At 41.1% G+C, this 13,168-nt stretch overlaps 1 protein-coding gene across 2 annotated transcripts in view; it reads left to right on the top strand.

The window, feature by feature from the left end:
* The window catches only part of LOC119181635 (putative ferric-chelate reductase 1 homolog), an 87,448-nt gene extending 76,928 nt beyond the window's left edge, over positions 1–10,520 (top strand). For both annotated transcript variants that reach the window (XM_075875764.1, XM_075875765.1), the window contains exons 12-16: positions 906–962; positions 1,681–1,780; positions 3,026–3,172; positions 7,429–7,529; positions 9,477–10,520. In XM_075875764.1, the coding sequence (XP_075731879.1) occupies positions 906–962; positions 1,681–1,780; positions 3,026–3,172; positions 7,429–7,529; positions 9,477–9,578 (507 nt within the window). In that variant the 3' untranslated portion in view covers positions 9,579–10,520. The remainder of the gene's footprint in view (positions 1–905; positions 963–1,680; positions 1,781–3,025; positions 3,173–7,428; positions 7,530–9,476) is intronic.
* The last annotated feature ends 2,648 nt before the right edge of the window (positions 10,521–13,168 follow it).

Below are 13,168 nucleotides of genomic sequence, written 5' to 3'. Positions count from 1 at the left end.
GTTTTTTGTGTTTCTTTTTTTTTTCATTTTTCGATGGCTGGATAAGTTGATGCTGCTAAGTTTGGGGCTTATGCTACATAATAAGAGCCATCGCAGCAATTTCTACATTTTCTTCAAGTTTCTTATGAAAAGGGGGATTCAACGGGGGGCTGCTAAGGAAGGTATTGCAGTATTGCAGATATTGGATTGAAAATCTTTGAATTCTAAATGCGGTGTTATTCTGTTGTGTCTTGTATGCACTGGGAAACGTGTTGAAACATCGCTGTTACCTCTAGTTTCCGTCTGCACAGTCAATGATATTGCACTTGTTGGAGGCAGTTCAGCTTAGGTTGGATGAAGTGACTGCAAATTTTTCTAACATTGGTTTAATTGTCACCATAGCTATGTTATCCGTTTCGATGAAAGTGTGTTACATTTAGTTGAAACTGGCCCTTTTTATGCATGAAAAGTATATTTCTTCTATAACAAACTAGTAGTATTTAATAGCATTATTGCTAGTTTTAAATAATTGGTTAGTTACACGTTAATAAAATAATTCATTGTCATTGCTCTGGCACACCGAGGAGCAGTATTGAATCTCGTGTGACTGCATAACACATTTGTAATTTTTTGTGCTCATCTCTGTAGGAATTGCTTATATTGTCATGGAATGCTATGTACAAGCTAGATTGAGTATCGTATCTATTTAATTAACTAGCATTGCCATCAAGGCAAGACGTCATTACAGAGGGGAGTCGTATATGTGAGAATACTGAAGAGATTAAAGATATGGAATGGCATGGTGGATATATAGGGTGGTATGCCTGACAACAACAACAAAAAATAACAAGGAATTTCAAAAAACATATTTTAAATGAGCGAGGTACATGATATTTTGATTGATTTGTTGCCGCGTTTCCTTGCAGACCGAAAATCCTCATCCAATCTTGGGCATTGTTTGCTCAGTCTTAGGATTCCTCCAGGTAAGTGAGTTTTCTTGCACGATTTCTGGAAACCCCATCAAAAATTTACTTATGTCTTGTTTTTAACTAGTTTTTAGTGCACTGTATAGGTACTGTAAAATTTAGTTTTGCAGATGTTACACGAGTACTTTCACTTGTCATCATGATTTTTGTTTTTTGGATTTTCAACTATGACTAAGGAATTCGATACCATACAAAGCATTAATTTAAACTGTTCCACTTTTCTAACCAACAATGGCTCCAAGAATAAGGTTGTCTTTATCTTTGATTTTTAGATGCAATGAAGCCTCATTCTAAACTGAACATTCTTTTTTATTATTTTTGTTGAACACTAGGTTCAAGGGATGCGAAGGCAACCGTTTACTTGACTTTGTACATGTCGTAAACAAATAAAACAGTGATGACTTCTTATAGACCTTAATGATGACTTTTTATAGACCTTAGCATGATAGTTTTATAGGTATGCAACTGTTATTGCAGATATTTATTCATATATTTACTGGAATATAGTAAACTAATAATAAAACACTTGCTATCCTGACTTGCCTATTTCGATAGTTCATAATTTAAAAAGCTTTCTGTACTTGTTGGGCACTTATACGCATAATATGACCTCTTAAATCTTAGTGATGCTGAGTCTGAAGAATAAGAATGCCTTCTGAATATTTCTTAATCTCTTATTGAGTATTACAACTTCAATCGAAATGGATAATTCCAGCCCATCATGGCACTCTTTCGGTGCCATCCCCATGAAGACAACAGGTACATCTTCAATTGGGCTCACTGGTTCAACGGAAACGCTGCCCAAATTGTGGCAGGTAAGTGTTCTTGCTGAAGCAATCTCCAACACTGGGTGCTTTAAAAAATTTTACACGTCATTTCTAATAGCTTCTTTGAGTCTTCAATTAAGGTTTTGTCAGATTTCACGTTGATTCCACTGATTAGAGCAAGTGCAGGAGTTCACAACAATCATTATAGTTACTAAACTTACCTAAATGACTCTTTAATTATAAGACGTAAGGGTCCCATAGCAATGGAGAGATTGAGCAGATATTGTCATATATATATATGTAAGGGCTATCTTGAAAACAGACAACGACAATTCATCATACTGTAACCTTAAGGAACCACAACACTCAAAAACTAAAAGCCTGTTCCTTCTCCCTATTTGTCTCGGAATGTACTCAAGCCCATTATCTCGCTGTGAGCCACGAAAATATAACAATCACAAAGTCAATTACGTATGTCAGGTTATTATTAGAAGCATTATTCAGGGCCTCGCATTTGAGCTCACAGAATTAGCACATTTCTCAAGTGATCTCGCACTTCGTAAAGAAACCTAAATTCAAAAGGTCCTGCAGCGCTTGTCCGAGTAGTAATCATCGAATGGTTTATTCAAAGGTGTTCGTTGCCTCACGAATTGACTGTCATAAAATATTTCTAGAATCTGTCTAGTAAAAGTGTAGTTAAAGATATTTCTCGCACGCCTCAAGTGCATTCTCTTTCTTTTCATTCCATAAAGCTCATTTAGAGCTATGCTCATGGGGGGGGGGGGGGGGGTATGACAAGAAGCAATGTTCACTTTTAACAGTGTGGTTCCTGATTTTGAGCACTTTTGCTTTTTTTTTCGAACGCACGCATACCTTTAGTGTGGCTATGAGCAAGCCCTAAAGCATATCTTGGCATAGCGGGTGGCCACAGTAAGCATGCTGCTCGGACTTTTGAAATCAGCCAGTGGCCGTGAACTTTGCATTTATGGCAGGATCATTTGGGTTTACGGCATCATTTGTACAGAGAGCAGCTGTTGAGTGATTGCTTGCTAAATTTTAGAGTTGATTGTATATGCCAGGCCACAAGCTGCGCTACAACATTTGGCTGGCATGTTCTCAGGAGTCTCTGCTACTGAACAGCACTGTTTTCTGATCATGCTGAAAAAGTGTTGCACGGCTCATTAAGGCTGCACTGTCGCACACTGGGATTTAGTGACGGATTACAATAAGGACAAGGCTGAGGATGAAGATAACCATAATGATGGCGATTTTCGCTCTTTCTGCATTGTGCAGTGGCCACCATATTCTTCGCTGCGGCTCTCGAGAAGGCACAGCTCAAGGGTGCCGACTGGTTCATCTACATCCTTGCGGCCTTTGTTGGATTCCACGTACTAGTGCACATCATCATGCAGATCCACTCTGCGCTCATGTCTAAGAAAGGTAAGCCACACACATGTCACACGAACGTCACATACCCGTCTCAAACATATCACCTGCATAGTACATGCACATGACCCTCCTATCGCACGAACGTGAAACGTCTGAGATCTCGCATTGAGAGCACCGCTCTGAAAGCACACGGACACGGCAGGTGCATTCTAACCAAATCAAACATCGTGAAAGTTTATTCAGTTTCATTTTACATACGATGATATTGCCAGCCGAATCAAACCTCATGCTTTCTCAAAGCTCATGCTCAATCAAAGCTCATGCTTTCTGTGCAGCCACCTAGCCAGGTGGTTCTGCTGGCCCTACCATGCTAACCAGAGTGATGATGATGGTGAACCTGCGTGAGCACTGTGCCACCTATCGCTCGGTGGTTCAACCTAAATGGGGCCTATTTGCAAGACATGTGCGTGCTGCGAGGCACAAAGGACTTTACAGGGGGTGATAGCACCTACCCGAACATGACACCAAGTTCCACCACCAGGAAACATTTGCAAATCGTTGAGCCTTTGTCTCAGTTACTGGCTGAGCTATAAAACAGCCAAAGAAGTTCGTGCGAAACGTCTCCCACTTCACCATCGTGATGGTGCCCGTCTAAGGCCCCTCAATGCAACACTCAGCACTCCTGCTGAGACAGAGTGACAGTCACACTAACTCATTGGCAGGTATGTGGCTAGCACGAAGCGTTCCATTGCCACTGACGCAACACGCCAGTTTCTCATACTGACGTTCGACGCATGTTTTTGTTCAAGCATGACAAAAGCAAGGGGTCGCAAAAAAATTTAGCTGCAGTGCTCCCCTTAACTTCATTTCACGACTGTAACCTAAAATGGTATTTAAGGCAAGATAACCGGTGGTCCTTAAAGATCAGACTAGATTCCCAGAGGAGGCACACAAGTGAAGGGGAGACAAAAAATTGGTTGGGCAGATGAGAATAGGAGGTTTGCAGGTATAGAGTGACAGCATCAAGCCCAGGACCGAGTTAGCTGGCAGAGCATGGGAGAGGCCTTTGTCCTGCTGTGGACGTAGTCAGGCTGATGGTGATTATCATAATAAATTAAGAGTGTAGGTCTGTGGTTTAAAGGAAAAATTATACCATCACCCGCTAATGGGTACCATGTGTAGATGTGAAGCAGCGGGTGCTAACGCTTACCCTGCTGGTGGCGTTGACTCTGGCGTTTATCATGGCCTTTACAGGAGACAAACCTGGGGAGGTGCAAAGCACGCAGTGGTGGGCCGGTGTTTCCAACTAGAACATGCCAATCGCTGCTAATGGGGAATGAGAGACAGAAGACGCAAACACCCGCAGTCCGATTTTAGTTTATATGCATGCTGCAATTTTTTATTGTTCAACAATGCATAGGAAAACTCTTCCACTGGCACTACCTTGGCAGTCAAGATCCAGTGCAGATATATACGAGGTGGCCAGTAAACGATTGTGCGGCATGACCAGTCAGTTCCTTCAATCAAGAAACTCACCAGCAGACACTGCCTGCGTTGGTTTTGTGAGGCGAGATAGGGGGGTGCATACAAGGGGTTGATAGGGGTGCTTGTGCAAGGGGGTGTAAACATCGCTGGAAGGGATTCTCAGAGGAGAGAGAGTGGGGAGCGAGTGTACGCTAGCAGACGCTGCCTGGGTCGGCGTTGCGAGGTGAGAGAGGGGGTAGTGTAGGAAAGACGTGATTGGAAGAGGAGACGCACATGCGCAATGGGTATGTAAGCACCGCTGGAAGGCATGCCTGGAAGAGAGAGAGGGGGGAGGGAGTGGGCTAGCAGATGCTGCTTGCCTTGACGTTGTGAGGCGGGACAGAGAGGGGCGCACTTGCTCTGTAAGGGTGGTTATGCCGCACACATTATTGAGCTTGACCATAAGACTCTTTCCATCTAAAACTGCTATATATTGAATGTTTTTACAGATTTGTTAGCACATACTTTACAAATAGCAACTATCCGAGATTCTTTCTAGTAAGTGATTTCATCAGAAAGCACAGTTACACATGCTGATAAACTGAATATCAAGACCCCCAATTAACACCACCACAGAAGTGCCTCTCTCCCATGTCCGAGGCACCAGAGAAACTATTTCTTGTGTCGTAAGAAAAGAAGCCGTTCGAGTGGCTCGCAAGCCTATGAACACATTAGTGCATTTTTCACCTGCTGCTTAAAACAAGCCCTCACAGAGAGAGTGAACTAAAGAATTTCTTGCACTGACTGCGACTCGATCTCTATCAGCGAAACATAAAACTTCAAAAAAGGCTACAACAGCACAATGACACCTGCAGTTTTGCAGAATATCACAACCCAAAAGCCAAACGCTCCTTACAGTCTAGTGGATGGCTGGTTTTTCTCAAGGTATCTTTGAGAGCGCTGTCCTACAATAGCGCACTGTAGAAGTCACGATAGATAATTTCATGTTTTGTGGGCTTTATTGTAACACCAAGTAAAATGCTATATAGTATGTTGCACATACATACAACATGCTGCAGAGTATTTTATTGCCATAAACTTATGTTTTTCTTCCCTTAACCATCTGCCCTTCTAACATGCAGTGTTGCATGTTATTCTTCTTAGCTTTCAGTGAAATTAGTGTGTTCTTATCATGTCACTTGCCCACAGCGATGCTTTAGGTATAGTTTGGTGCCATTCTTTAAGTTTTTGTCTCTTTCACTATCACTTTCACTTTCATTTTCGTTTCTTAACGACACCACCAGGGGGAATTACATAAGGGGTGGGTTGCAATATATAGAACAGGTTGAACACTTTATTATATGGTATACTATGATGTGATCGCTTCAATGAAGGCAGTAGGGCTTGAGTTAGCGACTTTTTGTGCAAGGTCGTTCCAGTCCTTGGCTGCTCGATGAAAAAAAGAAGATGCAAAGGTGACTGTGCGAGCATGAGGACGGGCCACGTTTAAGGGGTGGCCAATGTGATAGGATATGCGTGATGGTGGCAAAATATACGGTGCTTGATTCAGTGCGCTGTGGTAGAATTTATGAAATAATCATAAACTAGCAATGTGGCATCGATTAAAAAGTGTTTGTAAACCGGATTCCTATTTCAAGGATGTTACGCTGATATCGAATGAAAAGATGGAATGAATGAAACGAACGGCACGATTCTGAAAAGCTTCAAGGGCGTTTGTGAGGAATACCTGGCGAGGATCCCAAATGGCTGATGCGTACTCTAGTTTGAGCCGTATTAGTGTTTTATAAGCTAGTAACTTGACATGCTGTGGAGTGCTTTGTAAATGACATCGTAAAAACCCAAATGTTTTGTTAGATGATGTAATAACGTTGTTCTCATGTGCACACCAGTTGAGATTATTCGATATCGTCACACCTAAGTATTTATATTGGCATATGGTCTCTAGTTGCTGGTTTGCTATTTTATATTTGAATTTTAACGGGTTAGGACTGCGAGAAAACATTGTTTTGTATTTACCAGTATTTAAAATCATTAACCAGTGTTGATCGACACCAGTCTTTAATGTTCTGCAAGTCCTGTTGAAGAGCAGACTAGTCAGTAATGTTAACAACTGAACGATAAATATCGCAATCATTGGCATACATGGGAATTTTGCTAGTAACATGCAATGGTAGGTCATTATTATATATTAGAAAAAGTAGGGATGCTGGATTCTACTGAAAGAGGCTCAGAGTTGTTATTGACGTGCACTGACTGCAGGTGGTTAGTGAGGAACTGCTCAATCCATGTTAGAACTGCGGGGTTTAGATTCAGTCAGGAGAGTTTTAGTAGTAAGCATTGATGAGCAACTTTGTCGAATGCTTTTGGGAAGTCAAGAACAGTTGCATCAGTTTGAGTGTTCGCGTCTAGATTGAGGTGCAGGTCATAGAGAAAGGCAGCTAATTGTGTTTCGCAGGATAGTCCCTTGCGAAACCCATGCTGAGAATGGTGAAAAAAAAATTTTCAATCAAGGGAGCTAATTATATGAGTGTATATGACATGCTCCATGATCGTACAAGGCACTGATGTGATGGAAATGGGGCAGTAGTTTAAGGGTGAACTCTTGCTACCCAATTAGTAGACTGGAATGACTTTGGCCATTTTCCACTCTTTTGGTAGGTTTCCAGATGACAATGACTGGAAAACAACAGCGTTAGATAAGTCTCTCTGCTTGCTGTGGCATTATCATCCTTGCTTTTGATACCATTGTTTTTTAGCTGTTCAGTGTCTGTGAAAGAGTGATAAATGATCTCTCTTCCACTTTTAATTTCATTTCTTCAAAGTGGCTTCCAATGACATAAAGATGCAAGACAGGTCAGCTGCGAATGGTGTTCACGCAGTGGAGCCAGGCCTCGATATGGAGCCTCCAGCAACGGATGCCCCGGTATGAGAATACATTATGAGACTCTTATGCAATGGTCTCATTTACTTATTTTATTTATGTACAGATCCTGTCAGCCCTTACACAAAGCTATTACAGGGGCAGAAAAAAACAATATAAAAAACATTCTAGAATGAGAACAAAATGAACATGTGTAATTGGAACTTACTGATAAAGAAACAGTATTGAGTAGTATATCACAAGATGCAACCAGATAACAAATTTAAATGTGCAAGATCATGTACCCACAAATAAAACTTTGTTAGCCTTTGTTAACTATAAACGAGAATATGAGCTGTGGGTTTCAAGAATAAATGTGTAGATGAGAATGAAAATGTTTCTTTGTGAAAAAAAAAAAATGTTTACACAAGATACCACAAGATGCAACAGTATACCACAAGATGCAGCAAGATAACAAATTGAAATGTGCAAGATCATGTACCCACAAATAAAATTTTGTCAGCTATAAACGAGAATATGAGCTCTGGGTTTCAGGAACAAATCTGTGGATGAGAAAGAAACTGTTTCTTTGGTGAAGGAATTACATTCGTTTATAGCTTTTGGAAAAAGCTATACTTATAACAATCAGTAAAAACAGCAGGAGCACCACAGAAACAAAAACATAAAAAGAAACATTTTAAAATGAGAACAAAATGAACATGTATATTAGGAACTTACTGATAAAGAAACAGTATTGAGTAGTATACCACAAGATGCAACCAGATAACAAATTTAAATGTGCAAGATCATGTACCCACAAATAAAACTTTGTTAGCTATAAAGGAGAATATGAGCTGTGGGTTTCAGGAATAAATCTGTGGATGAGAAAGAAACTGTTTCTTTGGTGAAGGAATTACATTCGTTTATAGCTCTTGGAAAAAGCTATACTTGTAGCAATCAGGAAAAACAGCAGGAGCACGGATGAATATTGAATGACGATGTCTAGAAGTTTCCTCACGAAGAGTATCAAAATAGTCAGCATAAGTTACATGGACATTGTCAATATTAATCAGGTGGGAATATTTAGGTCTTTCGTATTTCGTTCGAGCCTGGATCATAGGCAACTGTACTTAGTGCACACAGGGTGAAAACGCCTATCAATATTTATTGAATATAAAGCGGACTAGTAAATGCTGAATTTTTTCAATTTTCGAGATGTTTGTAACACAATAAGGATTCTAGATTATTTTAGCATCTTCTATGATGGTCTAATAAGTATTTTGTGGGCTAAAATTTAATTTCTTATGTTGCAGAGTTACGATGTAGAAAGTAAGAAAGTATTGTATTGAAGTAAGAAAGTATTGTATTGGTTGATTTAGTTTTTTAACACATCATGAGACATGGAAGAAGTGGCGATAACATCACATTTTCTTTATAGGTACTGGCATATTCAAGGATGCAAAAGAATTCCATGTCTAAATATCAAACTTAGATCGGGATCAGCCAGTTGAGGGCAACTTTCATTTCGAGTGACCATATCCTGAAAAAGAAATACTTTATAGCCACTCGTCTCTATCCATTTCGCTGATGTTTTGCATCGAAATCATGTCTAAGAATCCACAGCTTTTGTTGTAATACTTAGTATCATTACTTCATGTTTATTTCTGAAAAGGTAATCATGAAGTTGTTTAAAAGAGCCCCCAAAATATATGACAATATTGATTGGCATTTTTGTTTTGTTGAAGAGTAGCTCTGTGGCTGGGCTTTTAACCAATTGTAGGATAGCTGGCATCTCAACATGGTTAGAAATGAACAAAAAGTACAAGAAGGCACAGCGCTGAACTTGCTACTAAATTTATTTTTGAAAAAAAAAAAAACCACATACATTCTGCTTTTGACCAGTAATTGCGTTTTTGACATTCCTGACAGCTCTAAAAGTGCACAATGTGGAAGGAGGCATATTGCATGTAGCAACAAGTGGTGTTATAATGCAAGACTTTTCCATTCCAGGGAGGTGGCTTCCGACGGTTCATGCTCGGAATCTACCTTGTTGTTGCCATACTCGTAGTAGCGGCACTGGTCTCTACCATCTGGTTTGCTTCTGCACCATGAAAACATTGATGAGGTCATAGAGTGTCAAGAGAGAGAACGAGAGGAGGCTGTGTCGCCACGCTTATGGATCACAGTGAGAAAACCGTACAGCTGGCTGGCCCTACACACAGACCGCACATAAAGAAAGAACACAGACCTACAGGACTATATGATGGTCTGTCTATATGCGAACCGGTTTGTGGATTGTCCTCATCCATTGAGCTATCACCGTCACCACCTGTGCCTCATCTCACAGTGGTCAAGTGCCTCCAGAGGTGGTGGAGAGCAAAGCCGAAACGTCCTTCATTCATATCAACAAAACGTTTCACCAAGATAATACACACAAGAAACCCTAGCACATCCGGCTGCCTTTGGACATGAATAGTGCCAACGCTTCGTATCAAGGAAGCTCTCTCGTGTGTGTGTGCATTTGTTATTTGCAAGACTTTTCGAACAATTTTCTTGTGTATTGTTAGTCTACTTTATTTTGTGCTGATGTATGTGTTATCTTGTTTTCTTTTAACGCTAATCAAGTGTGTAATGTTCCACTGAACGAAGTCCCCCAGTATATACGTTACCTTTTTATGAAACGCTGTGGCCTCGAATAGTCCTTACATAGTGATTTTGATGCGTTGTATTTTTTGTTCGCCTGTAACAATACCTTCGCTGTTTTTGAGGTCCTGCTTTCTGCTTAGAAAGCAGAAGTGCATGACATTTAGTTTTTTAATATTTTTAGTGCTTCTACCTCATCTCTAAAAATGTTTATATATGACTTAGCAAGCCTAACAATTTTATCAGCTGTAGTTTTATATTAGTGAGCTTTGCTTCGCAGCTAGAAGATGGTGCTACACCCAGAGTATTGTATATATAATGGAGCAAACTTCTCTACCAATGGGAATGCAGATAATGATGTAAATAAGCGAGTAATATATTGTGTTATTAAATAGTTGTTTTCTTTTTTAATGATGCCTATTTAATTTTGTTTATAGGGTGTAAGGAAATACCAGTGCCATCCTTTCTTAAAGGAGCACTGATATCAAATTTCAAGATCGAGATGTGCCCATCATTCAATCTCTTGATGTGCATAGGTCTTCATAACTAAATTATAAAAGGGTCCATCGCGTCTAAGTTATTTTATTTCGACGTCAAACAGCGTAGAAAGGCTAAGGAGAAAAAACAAAAAATAGACTGCCCTGCGACATTGACACTAGTGCTACGTGTTCGGTGTGATACATTCAACAAATACCAACCTGAGTGACAATACGCTAGTAACGATACATAATACGCTAGTAACGATACAAATAAAATAAAACGATGACGTCGACGATCCCCGAGTGTGTATGGAGCCGACTTCCAGTCTCTCTCTCACTAGTGGCTCTCCTTGCTGTGTTGAAGCGTGTATGCGATCCTCCGTGTCACATCGACTGATTTGCGCTGTGCTCCACTGCATGTGAGGAAGATCATTCAGAGTGACAATACATGCCAGATTGTCGGAGAACTGTTGCGTAATGAGAACCTGCACGCCGAGGCGCGGAAAAAGAAAAAAGTACCTGACGTTCATGTCTTTCCAAGCCACGAACCTCAACGTAGCCAGTGGGTTCACTTCGTACTCGCCGTTGGACAGAGGGGCTGGACACCTGTGAAGAAGAGCTGTATTTTGCTCCCTTCCCTTTGCGGCCATCTGCTACAGAGTAAATCCTGTCTTGGCGAACTAGTTGGGTTTCACAGGCAGTACGAGGCCTCTTCTCGAGGCCGGGGCTATTCCTACCGTGTGCCCTGCAGCACCAAACGTCCATGACATGAGGTGCGTAGTTAGTGTTCCTGAACTCCGACAGTACGGCCGGGACTGATAAATACATTGCATTGAACGCGGAGCTTGTTTAGCAAGGATCGTCGCAAATCGCGGCGATACCCAATTCCAGGTTGCTGTCATCATCACTTGCCGATGTTGACCGCGACGATGGCAGGAACGATGATGTTGGCGACAAAGGCATGTCTACACCTTCGAAGACGCAGCTGGACTGACTGGTTGGTTGGTTGGTTGGTTGGTTGGTCCCAAGAGGAATGGCTCAACCCACCACGGAGGATCGGCCATGAATCCCGTGGCAGTGGGATACAAAATAAATGAAATACAGTAAATTATATGAAATAGACTAATCACTAAAATAAGTAATGAGTATATACTTATGAGATTAGCATGGTAGCCGGTTTGATTCTTTTATATAGTTATATATGGCTCCATATATGTCCCTGTTGCAATGACCTAGTTCCGAAGCCCCTAGGGAGAGACTGTACATGCGCTCCTAGCAGAAGAAATGCCAGTGTGACGTCACCATTTTTTGTGGTAGTGGCATCGGCTGTGCAGCAGCTTCCTCGTGGCCGCGAGATAGCGCAGCCAGCACTACAATTTGGCGGGCTTTCCTTCCATCTTGAACCGCGTTCTAAAGCAAATATATTAATCAATATTACTGATACTCATTCGTCAATCAGATGCGCGTTAGCTCGTGAATCGCTACTAGGGGATCAATAGCTACTCCTTGATGCAAAAATCTTGACCGTCTATCTATCTATCTATCTATCTATCTATCTATCTATCTATCTATCTATCTATCTATCTATCTATCTATCTATCTATCTATCTATCTATCTATCTATCTATCTATATATCTATCTACCTACCTACCTACCTGTCTGTCTGTCTGTCTACGACTTTTAGCTCTCCTGGCCGTTAAGATAATGGTATCGATACCAAACTTGTTATGGCATAACATGACTGTATGAAGAACATATTTGACTAGTCATGACATGAAAATCACGACATGTATGTCATGAGTGTCATGATTCACATTTCGTGGTCCTGCAGCTATCGCGATGGCTTCGTTCACATGACATGTTGCAAAACTGGTATGATATGACATGATTGCATGCTGAACACAAGCGACTGACCCTAATGCGAAAATCATGACATGCATGTCATGTAACAACATGACTACATGCCACGCTCATGATGAGCTCGCGGCCGTTTCGTTAGCGTCACATATATGAAAATTGGTATTACAGTACGTGAATGGATGATGAAGATATGTGACTGGTGCAAACATGATAATCATGAGATGCATGTCATGTAGCAACATAGCTACATGCCACGCCCATGATTCGCTGGCGGCCGCTTCGCTGGCTTCACTTTGACCAAATTTGGTATTACGAGACATGAATGGATGACGAAGGTATGATACTGGTGCAAACATGGTAAACGTGATATGCGTGTCATGTAACATGACTACATGCTACGCTCATGATGCGCTCGCGGCTGTTTAGCTAGCTTCACATGCACCAAACTCGGTATTACGCGACGCGAACGGACGACATAGGTAAATGACACATCCAAACATGATCATCATGACATGCGTGTCATGTAACAACATGACTCATGCCACACTCATGATGCGCTCGCGGCCGTTTCGCTAGCTTACATATGCCAAATTTCGTATCACGTGACGTCAATGAATGACGAAGGTATGATACTGGCGCAAACATGATAATCAGGAGATGCGTGTCATGCGAGACCATGACTACATACCACAGTGAAGGCGCATATACATTTGGACGTG

Source organism: Rhipicephalus microplus, chromosome 10 (assembly GCF_043290135.1).
Source record: "Rhipicephalus microplus isolate Deutch F79 chromosome 10, USDA_Rmic, whole genome shotgun sequence".
NCBI classification, from domain to species: Eukaryota; Metazoa; Arthropoda; class Arachnida; order Ixodida; family Ixodidae; genus Rhipicephalus; species Rhipicephalus microplus.
Note: the sequence above shows the minus strand (reverse complement) of the source record. Positions and strands in the feature narration are given on the sequence as shown.